Source organism: Pezoporus wallicus, unplaced genomic scaffold (assembly GCF_028554395.1).
Source record: "Pezoporus wallicus isolate ANWC-B61680 ecotype Strahan unplaced genomic scaffold, APGP_CSIRO_Pwel_v1 contig_14159, whole genome shotgun sequence".
Taxonomy (NCBI): Eukaryota; Metazoa; Chordata; class Aves; order Psittaciformes; family Psittacidae; genus Pezoporus; species Pezoporus wallicus.
In genome coordinates, this window is record NW_026642380.1 from 398,378 (window position 1) to 417,516 (window position 19,139).

At 45.3% G+C, this 19,139-nt stretch overlaps 3 protein-coding genes across 4 annotated transcripts; 1 reads left to right on the forward strand and 2 right to left on the reverse strand.

Moving 5' to 3' along the window:
• Positions 1-45: 45 nt before the first annotated feature.
• CMC4 (C-X9-C motif containing 4) lies at positions 46-8,141 on the reverse strand. Of its 2 annotated transcripts, none has more exons than XM_057429669.1 (3): positions 8,034-8,141; positions 3,080-3,147; positions 46-1,531 (listed from the first exon to the last, which is right to left on the reverse strand). In XM_057429669.1, exons 2-3 carry the CDS (start codon positions 3,135-3,137, stop codon positions 1,362-1,364), a joined length of 228 nt encoding a protein of 75 aa, XP_057285652.1. In that variant the 5' UTR covers positions 3,138-3,147; positions 8,034-8,141; the 3' UTR covers positions 46-1,361. The 2 variants fall into 2 exon arrangements, with proteins under 2 accessions (XP_057285652.1, XP_057285651.1); XM_057429668.1 differs by lacking the exon at positions 8,034-8,141 and adding an exon at positions 4,011-4,150.
• On the reverse strand, positions 4,054-4,885 carry MTCP1 (mature T cell proliferation 1). Its single transcript, XM_057429664.1, has 4 exons — positions 4,753-4,885; positions 4,481-4,651; positions 4,276-4,327; positions 4,054-4,193 (listed from the first exon to the last, which is right to left on the reverse strand). Exons 1-3 carry the CDS (start codon positions 4,867-4,869, stop codon positions 4,280-4,282), a joined length of 336 nt encoding a protein of 111 aa, XP_057285647.1. The 5' UTR covers positions 4,870-4,885; the 3' UTR covers positions 4,054-4,193; positions 4,276-4,279.
• Positions 8,142-9,058: 917 nt separating the features above from the next.
• On the forward strand, positions 9,059-13,477 carry BRCC3 (BRCA1/BRCA2-containing complex subunit 3). Its single transcript, XM_057429670.1, has 6 exons — positions 9,059-9,140; positions 9,764-9,852; positions 10,489-10,544; positions 11,076-11,207; positions 11,777-11,820; positions 12,740-13,477. The coding sequence occupies exons 1-6, from the start codon at positions 9,065-9,067 to the stop codon at positions 12,889-12,891; spliced, it is 549 nt and encodes a 182-aa protein (XP_057285653.1). The 5' UTR covers positions 9,059-9,064; the 3' UTR covers positions 12,892-13,477.
• Positions 13,478-19,139: the final 5,662 nt, after the last annotated feature.

Sequence of the window (19,139 nt, forward strand, 5' to 3'; positions counted from 1 at the left end):
GCAGCTACCTTGTATTCTCAATAAACAACCAAGCTGAGACCACAGTTTGTTCCAGTCATTTATTTTGTATCATGGTATTTCAGAGCAGTGAATACAGATGGTTGGCTCTTCTAGGCTTCAATACACTCAACTATTGTGCCTAGACTACAGTGGTCTGTTTACTGAAGCTGTATTTCATAAATTGTACTTGATCACAGCACAAAAGTCCTTTACGGCTAGATCTAATGACAGAGTTAGGAGCCTAGTGGGTTCTAAGTCTGGTATTTAGGTGCCTAAGCCCTGTAATGGACATGGCACCCACTGAAGTGCCTGGACTCCTGTTACAGGGGTCAGAGAGACTTAAGCAGCTCTGAAGGGTGATGCAGGAACCTGTCTACTGAGCTCTTCCTACAGGTCACAGGAAATTTTGCTGCACAGGTGAGAGCTTCTGAAAAGCCATCTCTCCCTGGGGTCCAGACACAGCCGGCTTGGGAGTGAGTCTGAAAGTGTTGAAAGCAAGTGCCTACAACTGCTTGTTGAGTAAGCAGCGCCTAAATCAGTTCTTGGATCTAGCCCAGGGCTTTGTGATAGGCCTCTGGGTACCAGCGGGTTGAACGATGCTGGGTTTGTAACATATTGCTTAAAGGTTTTCAACTATAAATTTATAAATTTTATATCAACAGTCAGATCTTTCAAATGAATATTGCTTTTTGTTAAAAAAACCCTATTCCTGTAGCAATCCCTGAAATAATGTTCCTGTAACATCTTTGTCATGCAAATAGCAGCGTGTAGGCAATTCAAATAGAAAGTAATCAAAAGTCTGTCCAGTGGGAAAGTGAGGCACTTAGGCAAAGTGACTGTAGTCACTCGTGATCTATGCAAGACCTAGGAACAATCCCCAGACCTGATTCCCTTTCTTGAGCTTGAACCACTGGACAGGCACATGTCTGGAACTACTGCACGATGGCAGCAATACCTTTGCTGTGTCAAGATGGGCTTGTTTCATGTGTCATGCTTAAACTCACTCACTTGTCTGAGCTCATTTCCTGTACCTCTCACTCCAGAAGCTAGAATAACTCGGTTCCGGTTCTCCATTTTGAGAGCAAGGATGGAATAGAGTAAGGTAAGCATCCTAAAAACATCAAGTTGACTTTTCACAGACACAGGTGCAATGCAAAGACAATGCAGATGATGTTTTGGTACAGAAACTACAGTCTGTTAAGGAGGCCATCTGTTGGTACTACGGTATACTTTTTGGTGTGCCGGGTGGTGTGTCCTTGGAGCGATCTGGCTTTCCTGAAAGTCTAAAGAAGGCTTGAAAAAAACACACACGAGCTCTGCAGGTGAGTCCCTGCTCCGGCACCTGCTGGAGCTGCATTGTGTTACTGAGGTGATGGGGGAATTCCTTCTGACGTCACCTTTAACTTTTCTCTCTCCCTTTCTTCTTTCTCAAACCCTGAACAACAGATGGATCTGCCCCTGGGGTACTGGGCACAGCACTTCCGCATTTCTCGAATCACAGCTTCACACTTAGACTCCATGTAGTTGTTCACTGGAAAATAAGAAGGAGAAACTAAGTCTGGAGAGGGGAACAGGTTTTGTCCCTGGAGGGGACAAACGCAGCTCAGCCCTTCAGCTGCTGGGCAGCATGTTTCTCTGAAAGCAAGAGCTGTTTAAAAGCATTTAATCATTGTCTCTGCTCTATGCAAATCTCTCTGCTTTCCTCTCTGTGCAACTCAGACAACTCCACAGCATGATAATACATGAGTAACAGCAGCACTGCAAAATGAAAGCTAGAGAAGTGGTGCACACGCACACACTGTGCATGTAGCACGGTCAAAGAGCTTCTTTGCTAACGCTTCACCATTCAGATCAAACCTGTACGCAAACCTACACAGGTGAAACACTTGCAACAACTTCCATGAATGTTATAAAAAGAACACTGTCAGAGATTGGACCAAACCAGGGTCAAACAGTAGCTTTTTAAGTGCAGTCACCATGGGGAGAGAAGCCAGCCTTTCATGGGAGAATGCTCCAAACAATAAAAACAGTAAAAGGCAGCATCTCAACAAATGTCAGGGACATGTAGAGGGGTTTGCTTGAGCCTTTGCTTTGAGCTGAACACAGCTGCAAAACAATCCTGGGAAAGACAGACATCTACCAGTAACTGACTATTGCTTTTCCCTACTTCTCCCAGATGCTTTCCCTCCTATGATCCGCCCCAGCTATATTTTAGCTAACCTGCTTGTAGTCTGTAAATAAAATAAAGGCACAAATGAGTTGCCATGCAACCGGCCTGGCTGATTTTAGCTGTGGCATCACTCACCTCCTGCTTCCTTGTCCCTGGGCTAACACCACGAGTTACTCTCACATGAAGCTCAGAGCACACTGGTCAAGGTCTCTACCAGGTGAGTTAGGAAGAGCTCTTTCCCATATGGCTGAGCTGCCTTGGCACAGAGGAATGTTTTTTCCTACTCGTTCTATAAAGCAAATCCTTTTCTAAGAAGCAGTATTGTCCTCTGCAAGTGACAAGTCTGCTCTTCCTAACTTAGGCTCAAAACCCACATTATCACATAATCTCCCTCCTTATTTAGCTCAGATATAAAAAGTAGCTGTTAAAGGTTTTCAGAAGGAGACCAGCTCATGCCTTGAGGCCAGATCACACACACCAAACCCATTCCTGACAGACATCTGTTTGACCTGCTCTTAAAACACGCCTGCATCTAGAAGCTCTGCAGTCTTCTCATGCAATCCACCCACCATCCTCACTACCCACTCTGTGAAACAGCTCATTATAATGTCTAGCTCTCCACACCTACAGCTCAGTCCCAAGACTACACTTCGGATCTCACTACCAGCATTGATAACACCACTCTGAAATAAGCACAATATTACTGTTACAAATGCGCTCTTGGGTACTAATGGTGCCTCCTTATTTACAATCGAGCACAAGGGAATTTATTAAAGCCAGAGATCACAATTTTGTTTGCTTTGCATCCAGGTGATGCTAATGTGCTTTCTATCTTCTCAAGGTGAAAGGAGAACAGGATTAAGTTAAAAGAATTAAGTTCCACCAAAGAGACAAAATGACACTTGGTACCTTGCAAGCATTTCTGTATTTCACAGGCTTGTTTCTGGCAGGGATCCTTCTGGGGCATGTTCAGAGAACTAAAAGGATAGGAAAATGTTACTGTAGAAACAACATGCTTTTCAGGGGGCAGGGGAGCAAGACACAGTCTCAAAGCCAAGACTTTAAAGGGCTCCTAATTTCCCTCTCTGTCAAGGTGCAGAAAACACCTACTGCTGCTTGCAGATGCCTGCCAACATACACAAGAATTCTCTGTGTCTGGCTAAAGGATGATAATGTGGACAATGAATACAGGAAGTTTTATGTCACTAGGCTTGGAGGCCTTTTTCTGGCCAAAACGTGTCCTTTCCCACTTGGATGCACAAAGATTCCAGCAAAGATTCAAATTAACACTTCTGTGCCTCTAGACCTTATACTATACCACGTATTGTGTAAAAGCCCTCTCTGTGAGCTCTACACAGCCAAGGACTCAGCGTTAGTCACATATATATAGGCATTTGAAAAAACAACCAAACAGAATGACTTGTGTAGGTCCCATAAAGACAACAAGGAGGGCTTTTTCTGATGTCGCTCCAGGACAAAGCCTCTTGGAAATCCCTCCCTCCCAAAACACCCCAAACAACACCACGGACGGGAGGACAGCTCCATCCTGTTCAAACCCCCAGGAAGCAGGGGTCAGACACAGCTGTAACTGTTATGTTCTGTTAAGAGATCAAAGGACAAGCAGAAACTGGTGGCGCTACTATAGTAGTTGGATGGGAGACCTCTACAGGAAAGCACCGCTGTTACTGGAAGCGATCACAGGACTTCAGCCCAGCACTAGGGAGGTGCTGCCTTTCCAATTTCTGACCATTCACCAGCCCACAGCACTTTCCAACGTCGCTAGGGCATTATTTCCAGCATCCTGGCCAAACTCCACTTAGGGCAATTACATTCTGCCTACCTAGAACTCCCCCTGACGTTTCACTTGGACACAATACTCCTCTTCACTGCCTGTCCTAAACTCTTGTGTGATGCTGCTGTGTGTTGTTAAACTGCTTCCACCTCAGAGGTGGCTGCATTTCAGTGGTGAGAGAATCATTTATTGTACAAAATATACAACGACATCTTCCTAGAGCCACTGCTCCTGAAAGACAAAAATTCATATTAAAGAATGGCTGGGGATAAACAAGAGCACAGTACAAAGCAGGGATAACGTCTACACATACCAGATTAATCACCAGGCACGAGTTTAAGCAGCAGTTCTTCAACACCACCAAGCTGTAAGCGACAAGGAAAAGTTCAATACGTCTACAGTTACTGTGGCTGCGCTAACGGACTTCAACAAATTAACAGTCCTTTGCCGTCCCTCAAGGATCTCAAACGACTTCACAAACAGGCATGACTATGGCCTATTGTTGCCACCATCCTTACCATGAGATGGTGCTCTATCTCCCAAACGCGAGAGTTACTATCCCTGTACTGCTCACCCTGGGACAGCTGCCACATATGAGGCAGCCGGGATGGGGGGAGCTGGCTGGGTCGCAGCGCCTCACCCAGGGGAACCTGAACTCTTTGGATCCGAGCCCTCAGCATACCTTCCTCCTGGGGGAAAGTAACAAAAAGAGCAGGCAGTTACCGGCAATGCAGTAGAGGCACCTGCAACAGCAAAGCTACAATCACTGGGAAGCTCAAAGGACACTTGCCTCTTCCGCAGCCACAAGCCACGTTTTGCGGTGCTCATCGCAGTAAACACCTACTCGTCGCACCCACAGTCGGACAGGAGGAGTGCCAGCATGCCCTCCTGCTGCCATGCCCTCCATCACGTCAGGATGCTCCCGTTAGGTGGATGGCATCATCCCGCAGGATGCACACATGGTCTCTTTAGCTCGGAATACATTCACGGAGAAAGCTCTCAGACCTGAAAGGCACCTCTGGGTGGCGTCTGACTTATGGTGTGAGATGCTATGAGCTGAAATGTCCCTAAGCATCAGCCTGGGAAACTGAGGTGGTGCCTAAGTGAACAGAAATGGCATGACAAGTCGTACTCTGGGACATGCGTGCTGTATGGTGTTTGTAAGGCATTCTGGGGCAAAAGGTGCTATTGGTAGAGAGTTAAACCCTGTGAATATTGGCTTTGCTTATTCCACTAACAGTCATGTTAACAGTCTTTGTGTAAAACAGAGAGGGGGCAAAGGAAAAAAGTGATTTACACAGGAGTTCCGTGGCTTAATGATGGTCTAAATCCAAAAGCAAAACTTGTGACAAGAGGTGGAATTAGTTTAACAAGAACGAAGATCACTCTGGAGACAAAGCATGAAACTCCGTATGCACGACTCTCATATTTGGAACTTGCAGAGCTGTCATTGTGACGGGTCCTTCGTCTCATCTCTCAAGACGATGGCAGCATTGTTCATTCACACACAAGCTTCTTGTGAACAGCTCTTGGGACTTTGCGTAGTTCAGCTTTTAGATGGTTACAGAGAGCCACCAGTACCAGCAGGGGCAAAGGAATTTTGGACATTGAGGTGGTTCTTCCTACCGGAATTTTTGTGTAACAGCAAGTTTATCTGTATACCAGTTAGATCAAGCTGAGCCATTAGCAAATGAAGGTCAGGGGAAATGGTTCTCTCTTTGAACCCTAGAAGAGGTAATCAAAATGGTACAGACAGTCTTCATTCTTTATCTAGGTTTAAAGTAGAACAGAATTAAGCTGTAATACACATAACATCCTCCTGCTACGAAGCAGATGCAGTATTCCTATCCCAGTGAAACACAGTGGTCTTCTGAAAACTTGTAAAGTTACAAGGCACATTTCAGACAGGAGCAAGAAAATCTGGGTACAAAATAAAGTAGGGAAAGTCAGGGAGAGAGAAAGAAAACCATTATACATTGGGCTATCAATATAACAGGAAACATGCTTCCACGCTGCCTTCTACATCTTACACCAGAACTTCTCTACCTTTTTGAATCAAAGGATCACTCGGCCTTTTGGAAATCAAAACACCAACCACAGATCAGGCCGAGCAGCACTGTCACAGTGTTTTAATCTCTAAGAAAGGAAACTTTGGATGTTCTTTTATTATTTCTTTTTCTCCTGTTCTGTTTCCTTGTTTGATGTGTGGGAATATGTATGTGTGTTATAAAAAGCACCACTGCTCTGAAGACCACCCGGTGACAGGGGACAGCCATTCCAAGCAATGGCCCAGCAGCTGGATCCCTAGCATTTAGAGGAATGTGACAGCAAACCGAAAAGCCCTGCAAGGCCTTCAGGAATAACCCATGAGGGTTAAAGGGACATTTCTGTACGTCCTTTTCATTCTGCTTTACCCTGAGCCACTTTATGAATTTAATCTCATGCGTGGAAATGACTTTGCCCAACAGTGAAATGCAGCAATCGCTGCTCATTTTCAGTCAGCTGAATGTAATCACCCAGGTTGGAATTCGGCCAGGATACTCTCCTACTCTGCAGTCAACTGCCAAAAGCTCCATCATGACCAAAAACGCTGAAGAACTTGCTTTCATTCCATTCAAAGCTGGAATTCCTACAGCTCATGGTCCCAGAACCAGAAGACTCACGACTGACTTCAGTACTGGAAAAACATGACTCAGTAAGCAAACACTGTTTCCTACAGTAAATAAACTCTCCTGGAAGGTCTCCTGTCCAAATACTAACCTGGTTCAGTGCTGCTGAACTACAGGTTGGAGGGCTGAAGCACAACATGTACGTTTACGTTTACTGCGTATGAACGTGGAGGATAGATACAGGACGGACAGAACAAGGTGTAACACAGGGACACTGCAGAATGGGCAGTGGTTAACGTGTTTTCACCGTTTGCCCAACTAATCTGTCCCAAACTTCCCCTGAACTCCCAAGCTCTGAGTTCACTTGCCAAAAGTTCAAAGGCTCGCTCCAGCCTTTCTTTTCCACAGTCTCTAAGACTGTTAGGAAGGTGCCATACATAAAATCCTGAGGTCGGGCAGAACCATCAGTTGGGTCTGAAGTGAGACAGGTCTGTCTGCAGCACTCAAACATACAACACAAACAGGAGATTTTAAAGAACATGCTCTCAGACACTTGCACCTGAAACTTTAAGCAGGCAAAGGCAGATAAAGTGCTTATTTTGGCAGATTTTATCATAAAGCAATAAAGAAAGCCAGAAGGACGACCTGGCTGAAAGGAGGAGTAAACTTACTTCTATTTAACACACGTTGTAAAACCTGTTTCTTACACTGCTTGCTTCACAATCTATTTTTAAAAACACTGTATCCAACAAAACCCCAAGCAGATGAATTCTGCAGGATTGCAGCGTCATCCTTTGACACAAAAAAGTGCATTAACATAATTGCAGACGTCTGAGCTGTTTCAGATATTGAATGGGGAAGGTTTAAAGCCAAATCCCCATGGACAGGGAGAAGACTTGCAGGTATGCTGTCCATCTCAGCATCAGGCCTTATAAGTTCAATGCTGTTCTGGGTCCTGGGTGGATTTCCAAGCCATACAACCTATGAATAAGTGTGGAAATGGCCGGGAGGAGGACTGCAGCTTGTGGTGAAGACAATTTATTTACTTTTAAATTGGGTACATTAAAATACTTTACGAAAACAGTGAAATAAATTGCTCAGCCCATGCCCAGGGCTGGAGGTCAGCATGCTGAACACGATGCACCCCTCATTGCCTTCTGTTTTAAAGGGGACTGGGTCAGATCGCTAGAAGAGTTCAGATGCCATTTAGGCACCAAGGGAAAGAAGCGATGCTGAGCCTCTGTGTATCAGGCACAGTGTTGTGCTAGCACAGCTTCTGGACCAAGGCCACCCAGTCTGGCCTTCTGGTGGAGTGTGAAGCTGCCTGCACACCTCTGAGGGTGCAGCCTTTAGGGAGCTAAAAGGAAGCTGAGCTTCCCTGATGAACGCAGCCTGCGTCTTGCAACAAGCAAGACGAGGGATTGGATGAGCTGTCTGCTGGTGTAAGAGCACGTTGACTCACTCTAAAGCTTCTTCTTGGGGGTTTGGACTCTACTCTGCCTGGAGCACTCGCCCCGAGCAAGCAGCCCTGTGACTCCGCTCTCCGCTCTGCCCAACCTACTGAGGGGTAAGGACCGTGCTGCGGGGTCTCGGCCTCCCGTCTCCTGCCGCTATGAAAACCAAAGTAGAGTCAGGCGGGCTTCCCGTTTGCGTCCCTGGCTGTGCTCTAGTGTCTACCGGTGCTCTGCTGGCGGCCGGGAATCGGGCTTTGCCTTAGGGGTGGTTATTGCCGTCGAAGAGCAATGATCTGTTTTCCCTCCTGTGCCGGCAGGTTGACACCAGCCGCATCGTGCACATCCACTCCGTGATCATCCTGCGCCGCTCGGATAAGAGAAAAGACCGTGTAGAAATATCACCAGAGCAGCTTTCAGCTGCCTCTACTGAAGCGGAGATATCCTTTTGTAGAGACAGCAGCAGACTGGCCACTGACGTGGTTACATCAGGACTCATTTTGCGTGCTGTGACTTGTTCTAGTTGGCTTGAAATTAATTGCTGCTTCCCTCCTGCAGCTGTTCTCTGGAGTCTTCATTGGTTCCAGTGTTTGCAGTGTACTTGTGTTGTAACTGGTTTTTGTAATATCTGTATTTGGGCACAAGTGAAACCAAAGTATGTTTTCGGGGGGGGTAGCTGTTCAGTAGGAGACTTAGTAGATAATGAAAGGTTAACAAGTCTCTGTTTCCAAGCATGATGTATTGGAGAGCCTTTTCCCTACGTCCATTCAAGGGCGCTGTTTTAGACAGGTTGCTGCTGTGTTACTGCCATGTGCCAACAAAATGCAGTTTGCTTCTGCAGCAGTGGCACCCTGCCAGTGCTGGGGAAGGAGCTTCCATCAGCTTCTTGCTGCGTATCTTGTCACCCCTCCATAAAGGCATGTGGAATTCTGTTGGCTGATGAGAAGCTCTTTTAAAACTCCCCTCCTTTTCCATGTGCAAAAAGCTTCCATTTGCTCTACTGGTTGCCAAAGCACCTTGACTCACACACAGGTTGGCTGAAATGACGGGACGTCCCATGAGAGTTGTGGGCTGGTATCACTCTCATCCTCACATTACTGTCTGGCCATCACATGTTGGTGAGAGCAGTTTTGTTCTAGGTTCTGTATGAGAACTCACAGCAATAGCTAATGGTATGGCTCAGTTTACTGCTTTTTGTCAGCTCTTCACATCCCAGCTATCAAAGGTTGGTTTCTCAAGCATCCCCCGGTAGGACAAGATTGTCACGGTGGGATTCAGGAGCCTCGGCCACTATAGCCCCATTCCTGAGGCAGGAGCACTCAGTTACAGCTCAGCTATACTGGTACTACTGTTTTTCCAGACGTAGGGTATAGGGAATAGCAAAAAAGGCTGTGGGAATCCCAGTGCTGCTGTGCTGGTTTTTGACATCTGTATTAATACAGAAAAGAACTTTTTAAAAAGAAATGCATGAGTATCTGTTGGACATTATGGCTATAGGGTGATCTGTGGCACCAGGCTGATGCTAATTTCTTGTTCTGTAACTCATCCTGTATTTATAAGATTTGCTATTAATTGTATTTTAAATTTGAACAATTTTATCTTTTAATTTAGTCACCTGGAGTAAAATAAAGCTTGTGACATTTGTAACCAAATTCCAGGTCACCTTTCAAAAGGTGCAGATCTTTTTCCACTCCTTCACGTGAGCAGTGCAGATTTCATTCTCTTATTTCTTTGTCTGCAGATGTGCGCACACAAGCCATGTATCAGATGATGGACCAAGGTTTTGTAGGGCTTATCTTTTCCTGCTTCATTGAGGACAAAAACACAAAGGTAGGCAACTTAAAAATGACAGTAAACCCTCCAGGTGCTCACGAGAAACAGGGCAGAGCTGAAATCCTTGCATGCAGGCTTCAAGAAGGACAGAGCTTTGCTTGGAGCATAGTCAAAGTGTGGCTCAAATGGTGACGTTTGGATCATAATCCCAATGACAAAAGAGGGAGTTAGTAATTACTCTCTGCTGATCCACAGCCTGGTTTTCCAGCCAGCAAAGCTGGGCTGCCACCAGGTTTCTGGGACTGCATCAGATGGCTGCAGTGTGTGTGTGTGATGAAATGTGTGAGTGCCCTTCAGCTGTTTAGTCCAGCAGATACAGCTTATTGCAGCTCTGTGCCTTTGGCCTCCTTAGGAGATGCTGCTGTAGTGTGAGATAAGCTGACAGCGCTGTGTCTTGTCTCAGTTTTCCAGGGAGCTATTATTTAAGCTTTTCTTCATAGTTAATGGGTCTGTCAGTATCTGCTTGTAAACAGTTCCAGCACAGAAATCAGAGTGAAAAGCATGTCCCTTTGCAACCTGGTACAATGTTATTAGAAAGCACATCCTGCTTCCGGAAGGATTGTGTGGGTTTAGATGATTATTTTTGTTTTACTCTTTTACTTTTGGAATCTGACTTCCTGCCATCTCTCTTAGACAGGCAGGATTCTCTACACCTGTTTCCAGTCCATTCAGGCCCAAAAGAGCTCCGAGTGAGTACAGCAGAAGAATATTATGTCCAGCATCAGGTTGTATTTAATCTTGTCTCAAATGGCTCCTATCATGAGGAGCAAATACCATATAGAGATGCCTGAACGAGATCTCCCTACTTCTGCTAATGCAGGCTGAAGAGAGACCTGATTAATTTAGCTTGGATAATTTAGAAGTATTAAGATTTGTGTAGGACACTGTAGTCTGGGTACGAATTTGTGCTGTAAGCAGCTGTGTAGATCTACCTTTTTACTTTCAACTCTAGAGGTCGCAGCTTCAAGCTTGTGTAGAGTGGTGCAGAGTCCCTGCCAACCTCACATATGCTGTGCATCATATTGGCAATACTGGCTATTTAGTTGCTTTAGCATTTTATCATTACAGTTTCAGACAAATATGTGGCTGTAAAATGCTTCCGTTTGCCTGTCAACTCAGGCATGTGTTCCCAAACATGCAGCAGTGTTATGCATTGCACAAACTGTTGCAGGTTTGTAGAAGAGGAACTTTGAAGTTTATTGTGTCTCATGCCCTTTTAGATATGAAAGGATCGAAATTCCTATTCATGTTGTCCCCCATGAAACCATTGGGAAGGTGTGTCTGGAATCAGCTGTAGAGCTGCCCAAGATCCTTTGCCAAGAAGAACAAGATGCTTACAGAAGAATTCACAGGTAATAAGACTGGGGCTGCACCCCTCTCCAAGACTGTCTTTGCTAACACATGGAACTCTTTCTGTACTTCAAAGCACCATAACCTTAGTAGGGGTGTAGAAAATAAGAAGTCTTAGCAGCTCATGTGCCTTTATAGGAGAACTGGTTGAATACCTTTGCACTGAGGAGTTCAAGGTCCCTCAACCTTGCACACCAGAGCTAAGTGTAACTGCTCCTTTGCTGCAACGAAAAGAGATAGAGCATGTGTGAGCTAATGGTGGCCCTTTAGCGATATGTCTGTGTGTGACAGTAGTTAGTGTTTAACCAGCGTAAGTTCTGAGAAGAAGCGTGAAAAATTAGATTTAAAGTATCAGCTTCTTTTCTTCTGCCTCTGGTGCTCAGCACTGATGTTTCTGTGCTACAGGCTCTTTTGTTATCCTTGTGAATGTACAGGGCTTCCACACGTGAAGGGGTTTAGATGTATCTGCAGTGTCAGTGACTTGTAGGTAGCTGGTTCTATAATCTGGGTTTGCCTAATAGGCAATCCACTGCTGTCTTGTCACTGACCTCATTCTGTTCATTTCTGTCAGCCTCACCCATCTAGACTCCGTAACCAAGATTCATAATGGCTCAGGTAAGAATTCCTTTTTTGCATGCAATAATCCAGGATGCTGCTCCCAGAGTCCAAGCAGCAGTCTTGAAACAGGGGCTGGTTTGGCTCTTAACTTTGGGGAACAGTAGACCCCAGCTGTGTAACAGCCCCCCCCCCCCCTTTGCCATAAAAGGCACTTTTAAAACTATAACACAAACTTTTGTCTTTTTCTTTGCCATACAGTTTATTTCCAATCACAAACACTGTGAAACCCAGAGAATTCCCTGAGATTGTTGTCTTCTTACATAAAGTCTAGTGAAGGAACAGAATTCTAACAAAACACTTTAGAGGAAAACATCAAGGGCTGTAGAATAACCTAATCCTGGGCTTTATGAATGCTGTTGTGTCCTTCGACCTTTATACAGTTGGTTAAAATTGCAATAGACTTTGGTTTGTTTGGGGAGTTTTGGGTTGGTTTGGGTTTGGTTTTTTTTCTGTTAGAACAGCAAGGGGCTTTTGGATTTGGTGAGTGTTGTAGTAGTGTCTGGCTGATGTGTATGTATGATTGTATCTCCTGGCGTATGCATGTAACATACAGGAAATGCCATCTTTGCTTTTGCCCCCGAGATAAGGTGAATCCTAATTCGCACTTCTGTTCCAAGATAAATACCCCGTTGTCCATTTTCACCTGTTCAATACCTGAGGCATTCTTTGCTTCTGGATTTAGAAAATAATTAGCATCAGTGGTGATACATATTTTTATAGATTTCTGTCTAAAAGTCAGATTGAAATAGCTTGTTTCTCTGTTTAGCAAGCTGCTGATTCTGACCTTCCTGTGGGGATGTCTGGTTGCCTTGGCCAGCATGTTGGAGTGTTTTCTTGGCTCTCTAATGCTCTTGGCTTTGGGGTTGTTGTAGCCTTTTGTGTTTGCACTGGCATGATCTCTTTTTGCTCTTTCCAGTGTTCACAAAGAACCTCTGCAGCCAGATGTCAGCCATCAGTGGGCCACTGCTTCAGTGGCTGGAGGACAGACTAGAGCAGAATAAACAGCGGGTGCAGGATCTGCAGCAGGAGAAGGAGCAGCTCCTGGAGGAACTCGCTGCTTTAGAATGAAAGAGAAAATGCAGCCCCTTCAGAAAAGAGACATGAGAGAAACTCTACAAGACCTACATCTGGCTGAAGGGTGGCCCGACATTGCCTTACAGAGAAGATGCTAGCTATGCCTCTTCTTGCCCCAGGCAGCAAAGAGCACTTCTACAGGATAAGGGTTATCTGCCCCACCTTGATGGAAAGCAGTGGTATCTCTCCAGGTGATGCACGATGCAGTGCAATCACAGCTCAGTAGTGCGGTTGGGCAGCACCTGAAGGTACATCAGTTCTGGAGAGCACACACCTAGGGAACATGCTGTTTCTCCCTCCCCTGTGTTTTGACAGAAGTCTTGTTGCTTTACATGTATTCCAGGAGCCTAGAACAGGAGGGTTAGAGAGGAACAATATGTCCCTGCAGTCATAGCTGATGCTGCCAACTTCTGCCTTCTTTTAGTAGCTTCAGTTGACTGTGATCTAGTAACAGATTACTGGTTATCCACCCAGGCAGGTAGGAGGTGGGAGGGAAGCTTGGGAGGAAACCTGGAAGAACTCTGACAGTAGTATCTGTGTTCAGCATACTTGAAACCAAATAAAGAATTCCAAAGCCAGAGCTTTTTGGAGTAGAAATGAAGTGGATGCTACAAAGAGCCAGTGCCTGCATTTTTCGGACATGGTCTATATTTTCTTACTTCATGTAATGCTGTTGATGCTCATCACTGAGGTTCTTTATGAAATGGACTGTTCCTGCTGGATCAGTGGGAGGAGTGTGGCTCCTTCCAGAGGGAAAGAAGATACCTGAGAGCTGTGCGAGCTTGTCATTCTTGCACACTAAAAGTAATTGCTGAAGTTGCATTAGATTGAAGCAGAACAAAGTACCTGTTGCTGAACTAAGCCTTCAAGCGTTCTTGCTGTTGCATTTCAGAGTGTCCCCCATCACGTACACAGTCATCTGCCTTCTGTTATGTGAAGTCTGTCTCATGTGAATGAAAGAGCCAACAGCACAGTTAAAACTTCTTTTTCAGGTCCTTGGTTCTAATCTAATCTGTGCTCAAGTAGATGAAAATTAGCTCAGTGGAGGTTGTGACATTGCTGACAACTCAGGAGCTTGACTGTTGCTTTGGGAGAATGAAACATGGGAGAAAGAGGCATTCCTTTTCCAGGGAATAGCCAGTATTGATTAGCAACTGCAAAATGCTGTCAGACCTGGAACCCCTCAGCCAACTTGGTTTTGTCAGACTTCATGTTTCAGTATTTCCGCATTGATTCTGGAAAACCTTCGAACAGTAGAAGTTCTTCCAGGTAAAATGCTCACTACTTTTAACAAAAAGTGCTGTGAATAGTATTTTTCTTAAGTTTTTAACTGTCCTTATCTCAACCCACAAATTTTCTCATTTTTACCCTTATGGTTCTTGCCCCCATCCTCCTAGGGTGAAGGCATGAGCAACTGGCTGCATGGGACTTAGCTGCTGACTAGGGTTAACCCACAGCGAGTGTGGAAGCCGCTGTAATGCTGCCCATCTCTGCAGTGGGTTATTGGCAGAAATGCTGTGTTTCAGCTGCTGACTGCAAACCAGAATCTCTTGTATCAAGTTTCAGAATTACAATCTGATTTATAATACTGCTTTGACATAAATTTTAAGCAAGGATATAGTGGTGCAACTATGCAACGTTGAATGCCAGTAACTGATACACCAGAGCAGTTGTGCTGCATCTTTCTGATAATGCGTCTTTCTCACATCACCAGTTTTAGTAAAAAATAGAGAAGTCCACAATTTGTGTACTTAAATAGGCAGTAAGCAAGATAAATGTGGCTGAATTCTATTTGGCTTCTATCTTCTTATGTCTTGAATGCATGCTTTTCTTACAGTCTCACTTTAGACCGTCTGACCAGAATGCTCCAGGGTCCATCCAACTTGGCCTTGAACACTGCCAGGGATGGGGCAGCCACAGCTTCTCTGGGCATCCTGTGCCAGCGCCTCAACACCCTCACAGGGAAGAATTTTTTCCTAATATCTAAACCTTCCCCTCTGTCAGCTTAAAGCCATTTCCGTTGTCCTGTCCTTACATCCCTTGTCCAAAGCCCCTCTCCAGGTTTCCTGCAGCCCCTTTAGGCACTGGAGCTGCTCTAAGGTCTCCCCTTCAGGAGCCTTCTCTTCTCCAGGCTGACCCAGCTCAGCTCTCTCAGCCTGGCTCCAGAGCAGAGCTCCTCCAGCCCTCGCAGCATTTCCCTGGCCTCTTCTGGACCTGCTCAAGCAGCTCCACCTCCCTCTCGTGCTGAGGCCCCAGAGCTGGATGCTGACTTTAAAAGTCGGGTGTCCCAAGCACCATACATAGCACGCATTTGTTTCCCACTCTTTGACCAAGGTTATCTAAGCCCTTCAGTTATTTTCTTTCGGAGGCGGGGCTGTCTGTCTACTCTTGTTTTAAAACGCATATTCTAGCCCCGCGGGTGATTCATATATTTCCTTCGGCACCCGTCACCGAACACCTTTGTGCCTGCATGAAGCAGGCCCCTGGCTTTACAGGGACCGGTTCAACTTGCAGCTCTTTCCCCAGCCCGCGTTTGGCAGCTCACCGCAGCGTTATGCCGGCAGCGCGGTGCTCGCAGCGGGCCCGCTCGGTCGGTGGGAACGCGGGAAAAGGGATGCGCGGGAAAGCAGAGGTGCGTGACGTAACCCGTGACGTCCTTCACCCGCGACGTGCTGGCCCCGCCCCGCGCGCGAGGCTGAGGCGGCCGGGATGGGTCCTGAGGCCGTGAGGCCGCTCTTCAGCTGCCGCCTCAGCCCAGCGGGTGCCCCAGGGCCCGGTGCGTCGGGGGTGGGCCCCGCGGGGAGGCACGGAGCGTGTGGGGTGGCGGGTGCGGGCCGGGCCGGGCTGTGGGGAGGGTCAGGGGGCATACGGTGGAGGGGATGGGGCAGCCACAGCTTCTCTGGGCACCCTGTGCCTGCGCCCCACATCCCTCACAGGGAGCAACTTCTGCCTCATGTCTGAGGTAAATCTTCCTCTCTTTCACTTTCAATCCGATCTCCCGTGCCCCGTCACTCTCAGTTACCAACTTTAGATACTGAAGTGGTGTAAAACCGGGAGGAACTATGGATGTCTGTCTCTCTGGCCCAGCGGATCATGGAGTATGTGTAAAGCTTTAAAATAAACCCCAAGTAAACACACAAAACCCCAAGAACAACAGAACACGCAGTTAACCTAAAGCAAACTACTCAGGCCTGAGTAACAATTCCGTAACTTTGTGCAATGAGACGTTATTCCATCACAGTTAATGGTTTGGAAAAGGGCTCTCAAAGTACGGTAACCTAATCGGTCTCAATGCCCTTTCTGCTTTGTTTTGCAGGGTAATCCTGCAGAGGACACTTGAAGAGAAGCAGGTGGATGCAGCAATACAGTAGTTCATTTCAGTCACATCCAAGTATAGGAGACATATCAAAAAGGTAATAGGTTTATAATAGCAGGAAATCAGTGCTATCAGTCTTGTAGGCAGTTAAGCATTGAAAGCGCTGTGGGTTAAGTGTTTCTATGTGAAAGTTTGAGAGGGAGCACTGACCAAAGCACCAGAAGCTGTTTGGAGCTGTGGCAGAACCAAGTTTGCTCAAACTTTTTATTATTATCTTACAAAGATTAATGAAAACAAACCAAAGAATGATGACATTTGTCTGAAAAATGGAGACTAAGTGAGACTCTCTTTAGATAAATTAGGGGGGAAAAAAGCTGGAAATGAGGATGCAGAGGGCAGTAGTTTTCCAGGAAAATGGACACAGAAATATGCAGATTTTGTCCATTACTCAGGAGTTCAACGCAGATGACTGTACTTGTGTCTGACTGAATTAAACAAGGCTTATCTCACCAATGAGATTATGTATTTGATGATGTTGATGTTAAGTGAAATTACACTTGAAGCTTAAACCACTGGAAATGCAACTTCAGTCTGCTTGATCAGAACAGCAAACTGTCAGAGCTGAGATGCTGCAGACCTCTTGGAGAGAAACTCACATCTACCTACTTGCATGTGATGTCTTTACTGTGATAGAAGCTTGTGTGCATCAGGAACAGAAAAAAAAACAACCCTTATAAAGGTGTATTTCCATTCAGAAAATAAGTCTTTAACTGGCAATACCAGAGGTCATTTCTCAGGACTGGAGTTACCATGCTGTAGGTTACCTCCTTTGCTGACAGTGTACATCATGTGTGGGCTTTCCTGACAGAACTGGGTTAGGGAGTGCTCCCATAAGCTCCTCAGTCACCAGTTTGTTGAGAGAAGCTACTTCCAGCACACATTAGAAGAAGATAGAATCTCCTAATGGCAAAGCAGGACTCTTTGCAAAGCACCTATCCCTACCTTGAATGAGAAAGGGCATCATGGCTCTTGCTGCTTTCAGTTTAACTTTAGAAAGCAAAACAAAACGTGAGGTTCCTCACTAGTACAGAACTGTGAAAAATCCATCTGGGGTTTGCCCTCTTGGGAATCTAGCACCTGACAGAAGGTGTTGGATATGAGTCTCTAAACTGAAACCTGCCTGAGCAAGACTTGTTCCCACCTAAGAGTGGTTTGTTTTGGGTTAGTTTAAATTGGCTGGGAACTAGCTCAAGCTGAAGCACTGTGAATCAGTCACAGACAGACAGAAATGCCCACTCAGAGCTTTCAGTGGTTGAAAGGGGATGTGATTTCCTTGTTATTTTTTCTGGGTCTGTTTGAGTTTCACAACTGGACACCTCCAAGTGCAAATAACGTGTTTCTATGCACGCAAATGATTCAGTTCCAGTGTGACTAGTCAGTGGCAGCAGAGGATGGGTTTGTTCCAGAAGTACCTGGTTTGGGGAATTAGGACGCTGTTTATGACTCTTACACAGATGCAGAAATCTTGCAGCTTAAGTGCAGCGTGATTTGTGTTCCTGAAGTGTGTCTGAGAAGTTTGGCTGGGTTCAAACTTGTCTTGCTGTCTCCTTTTCTATTTTGAAAAGCTCACTAGAAGGGATATTTATTTCCCCATAAAGTTTCTACAAAGATGTAACAGAATTGTGGCAATTGCATCCTGTTAAAGAAAAAGCTGGGGTTTACTTTTAGGGATATGGCTGCTTATCAGCAGCACAAACAAATAACAGGTGTGAAAATACTCTGCAGGAAGAAAGCATGACATGAAACAAACATTTATTAAAAAGGACTGTACAGACAACTTAACCAGGTAGCCACTGCTACCCCTCCTGGGCACAGGAGTGAAATATTTAAAACACAGAAGTCAGTGAAAACAACAGATATTGCTAAAATACCTAAATGCTAAAATGAAAACCTATGTCAGAGGAATGAGAAAGCTGTAAAATAAAGGAAAGCACTTTTATTCATTTAAAGTGCTAGTAATGTCTTCATTTCTTGAATAGTCTGCTACTAGAGGAACACATCAATGGCTATTCTTTCTTTCAAAAGTAGGTTCTGTTAACTTGAAGCCACTGACAGGTTCATTCACTCAGTGTCCTCTTTAGAAAGCTAAAGCTGAATTCAGGCAATGCAAGTATTAAAATCTGGTTTACATTTTCCCTATAGTTAATGGGGTCCTTGGCACTAAAGTTTGAACAACTGATCTACCCCAGCCTGGGTATGAAAATGTCTATAGCAAAGCCTTTAGATGCAGTAGAGTGTTGGCATTCTTTTAGCATGGGGTAGGGAAAGAGGCTTGTGATTTTTTTTTTGCCATTTGGTTGCAAAAAAAACAAAACTTTGAGTCCTTTGAGGCAAGTAAGGAACCAGGAAAAGACCCTGGAGACCATCTGTAACAAAAGAATTCACCGATTTTGTTGCCACTTGAATACCCATTGAAAAGGGAATGACAAAGCCCAGGTTAAACCAGCCTTTAGTAATGAAAAAGTCTTGTAAGTGAGAAGGTTCTCTTTCTGGGTATTAGGGTAATTTAACCTAAATAAGAATGAATGTAAGCCAAGTGAAGAAGTATCTTCAAAGAACCTTAGGTACAAATGAAGAGGCCACTGTTGCTCCATAAGCAAAACTGTGGAGTGTTGGTAAGAACTGTACCTCAGACAGCTTCCTCCTCTGACTGCAAAACAAGAAATCACTGTTTCACAATTATCCTCTAGTCTCTTGAGAAAGGTGCCTGGGAGAAAAGGGCTTGGGACTGTCATGAGAAGAGCTCTTCAGTGAAACTTCCTTAATCTCTGAGAGAAAATGAGAATACTGGTTCCCTATGAAAGATGCTGCTTCCCTCCCTTCCCCTACCCCCAGAATCCCTTCATACATAGTACTGATTTTGTGT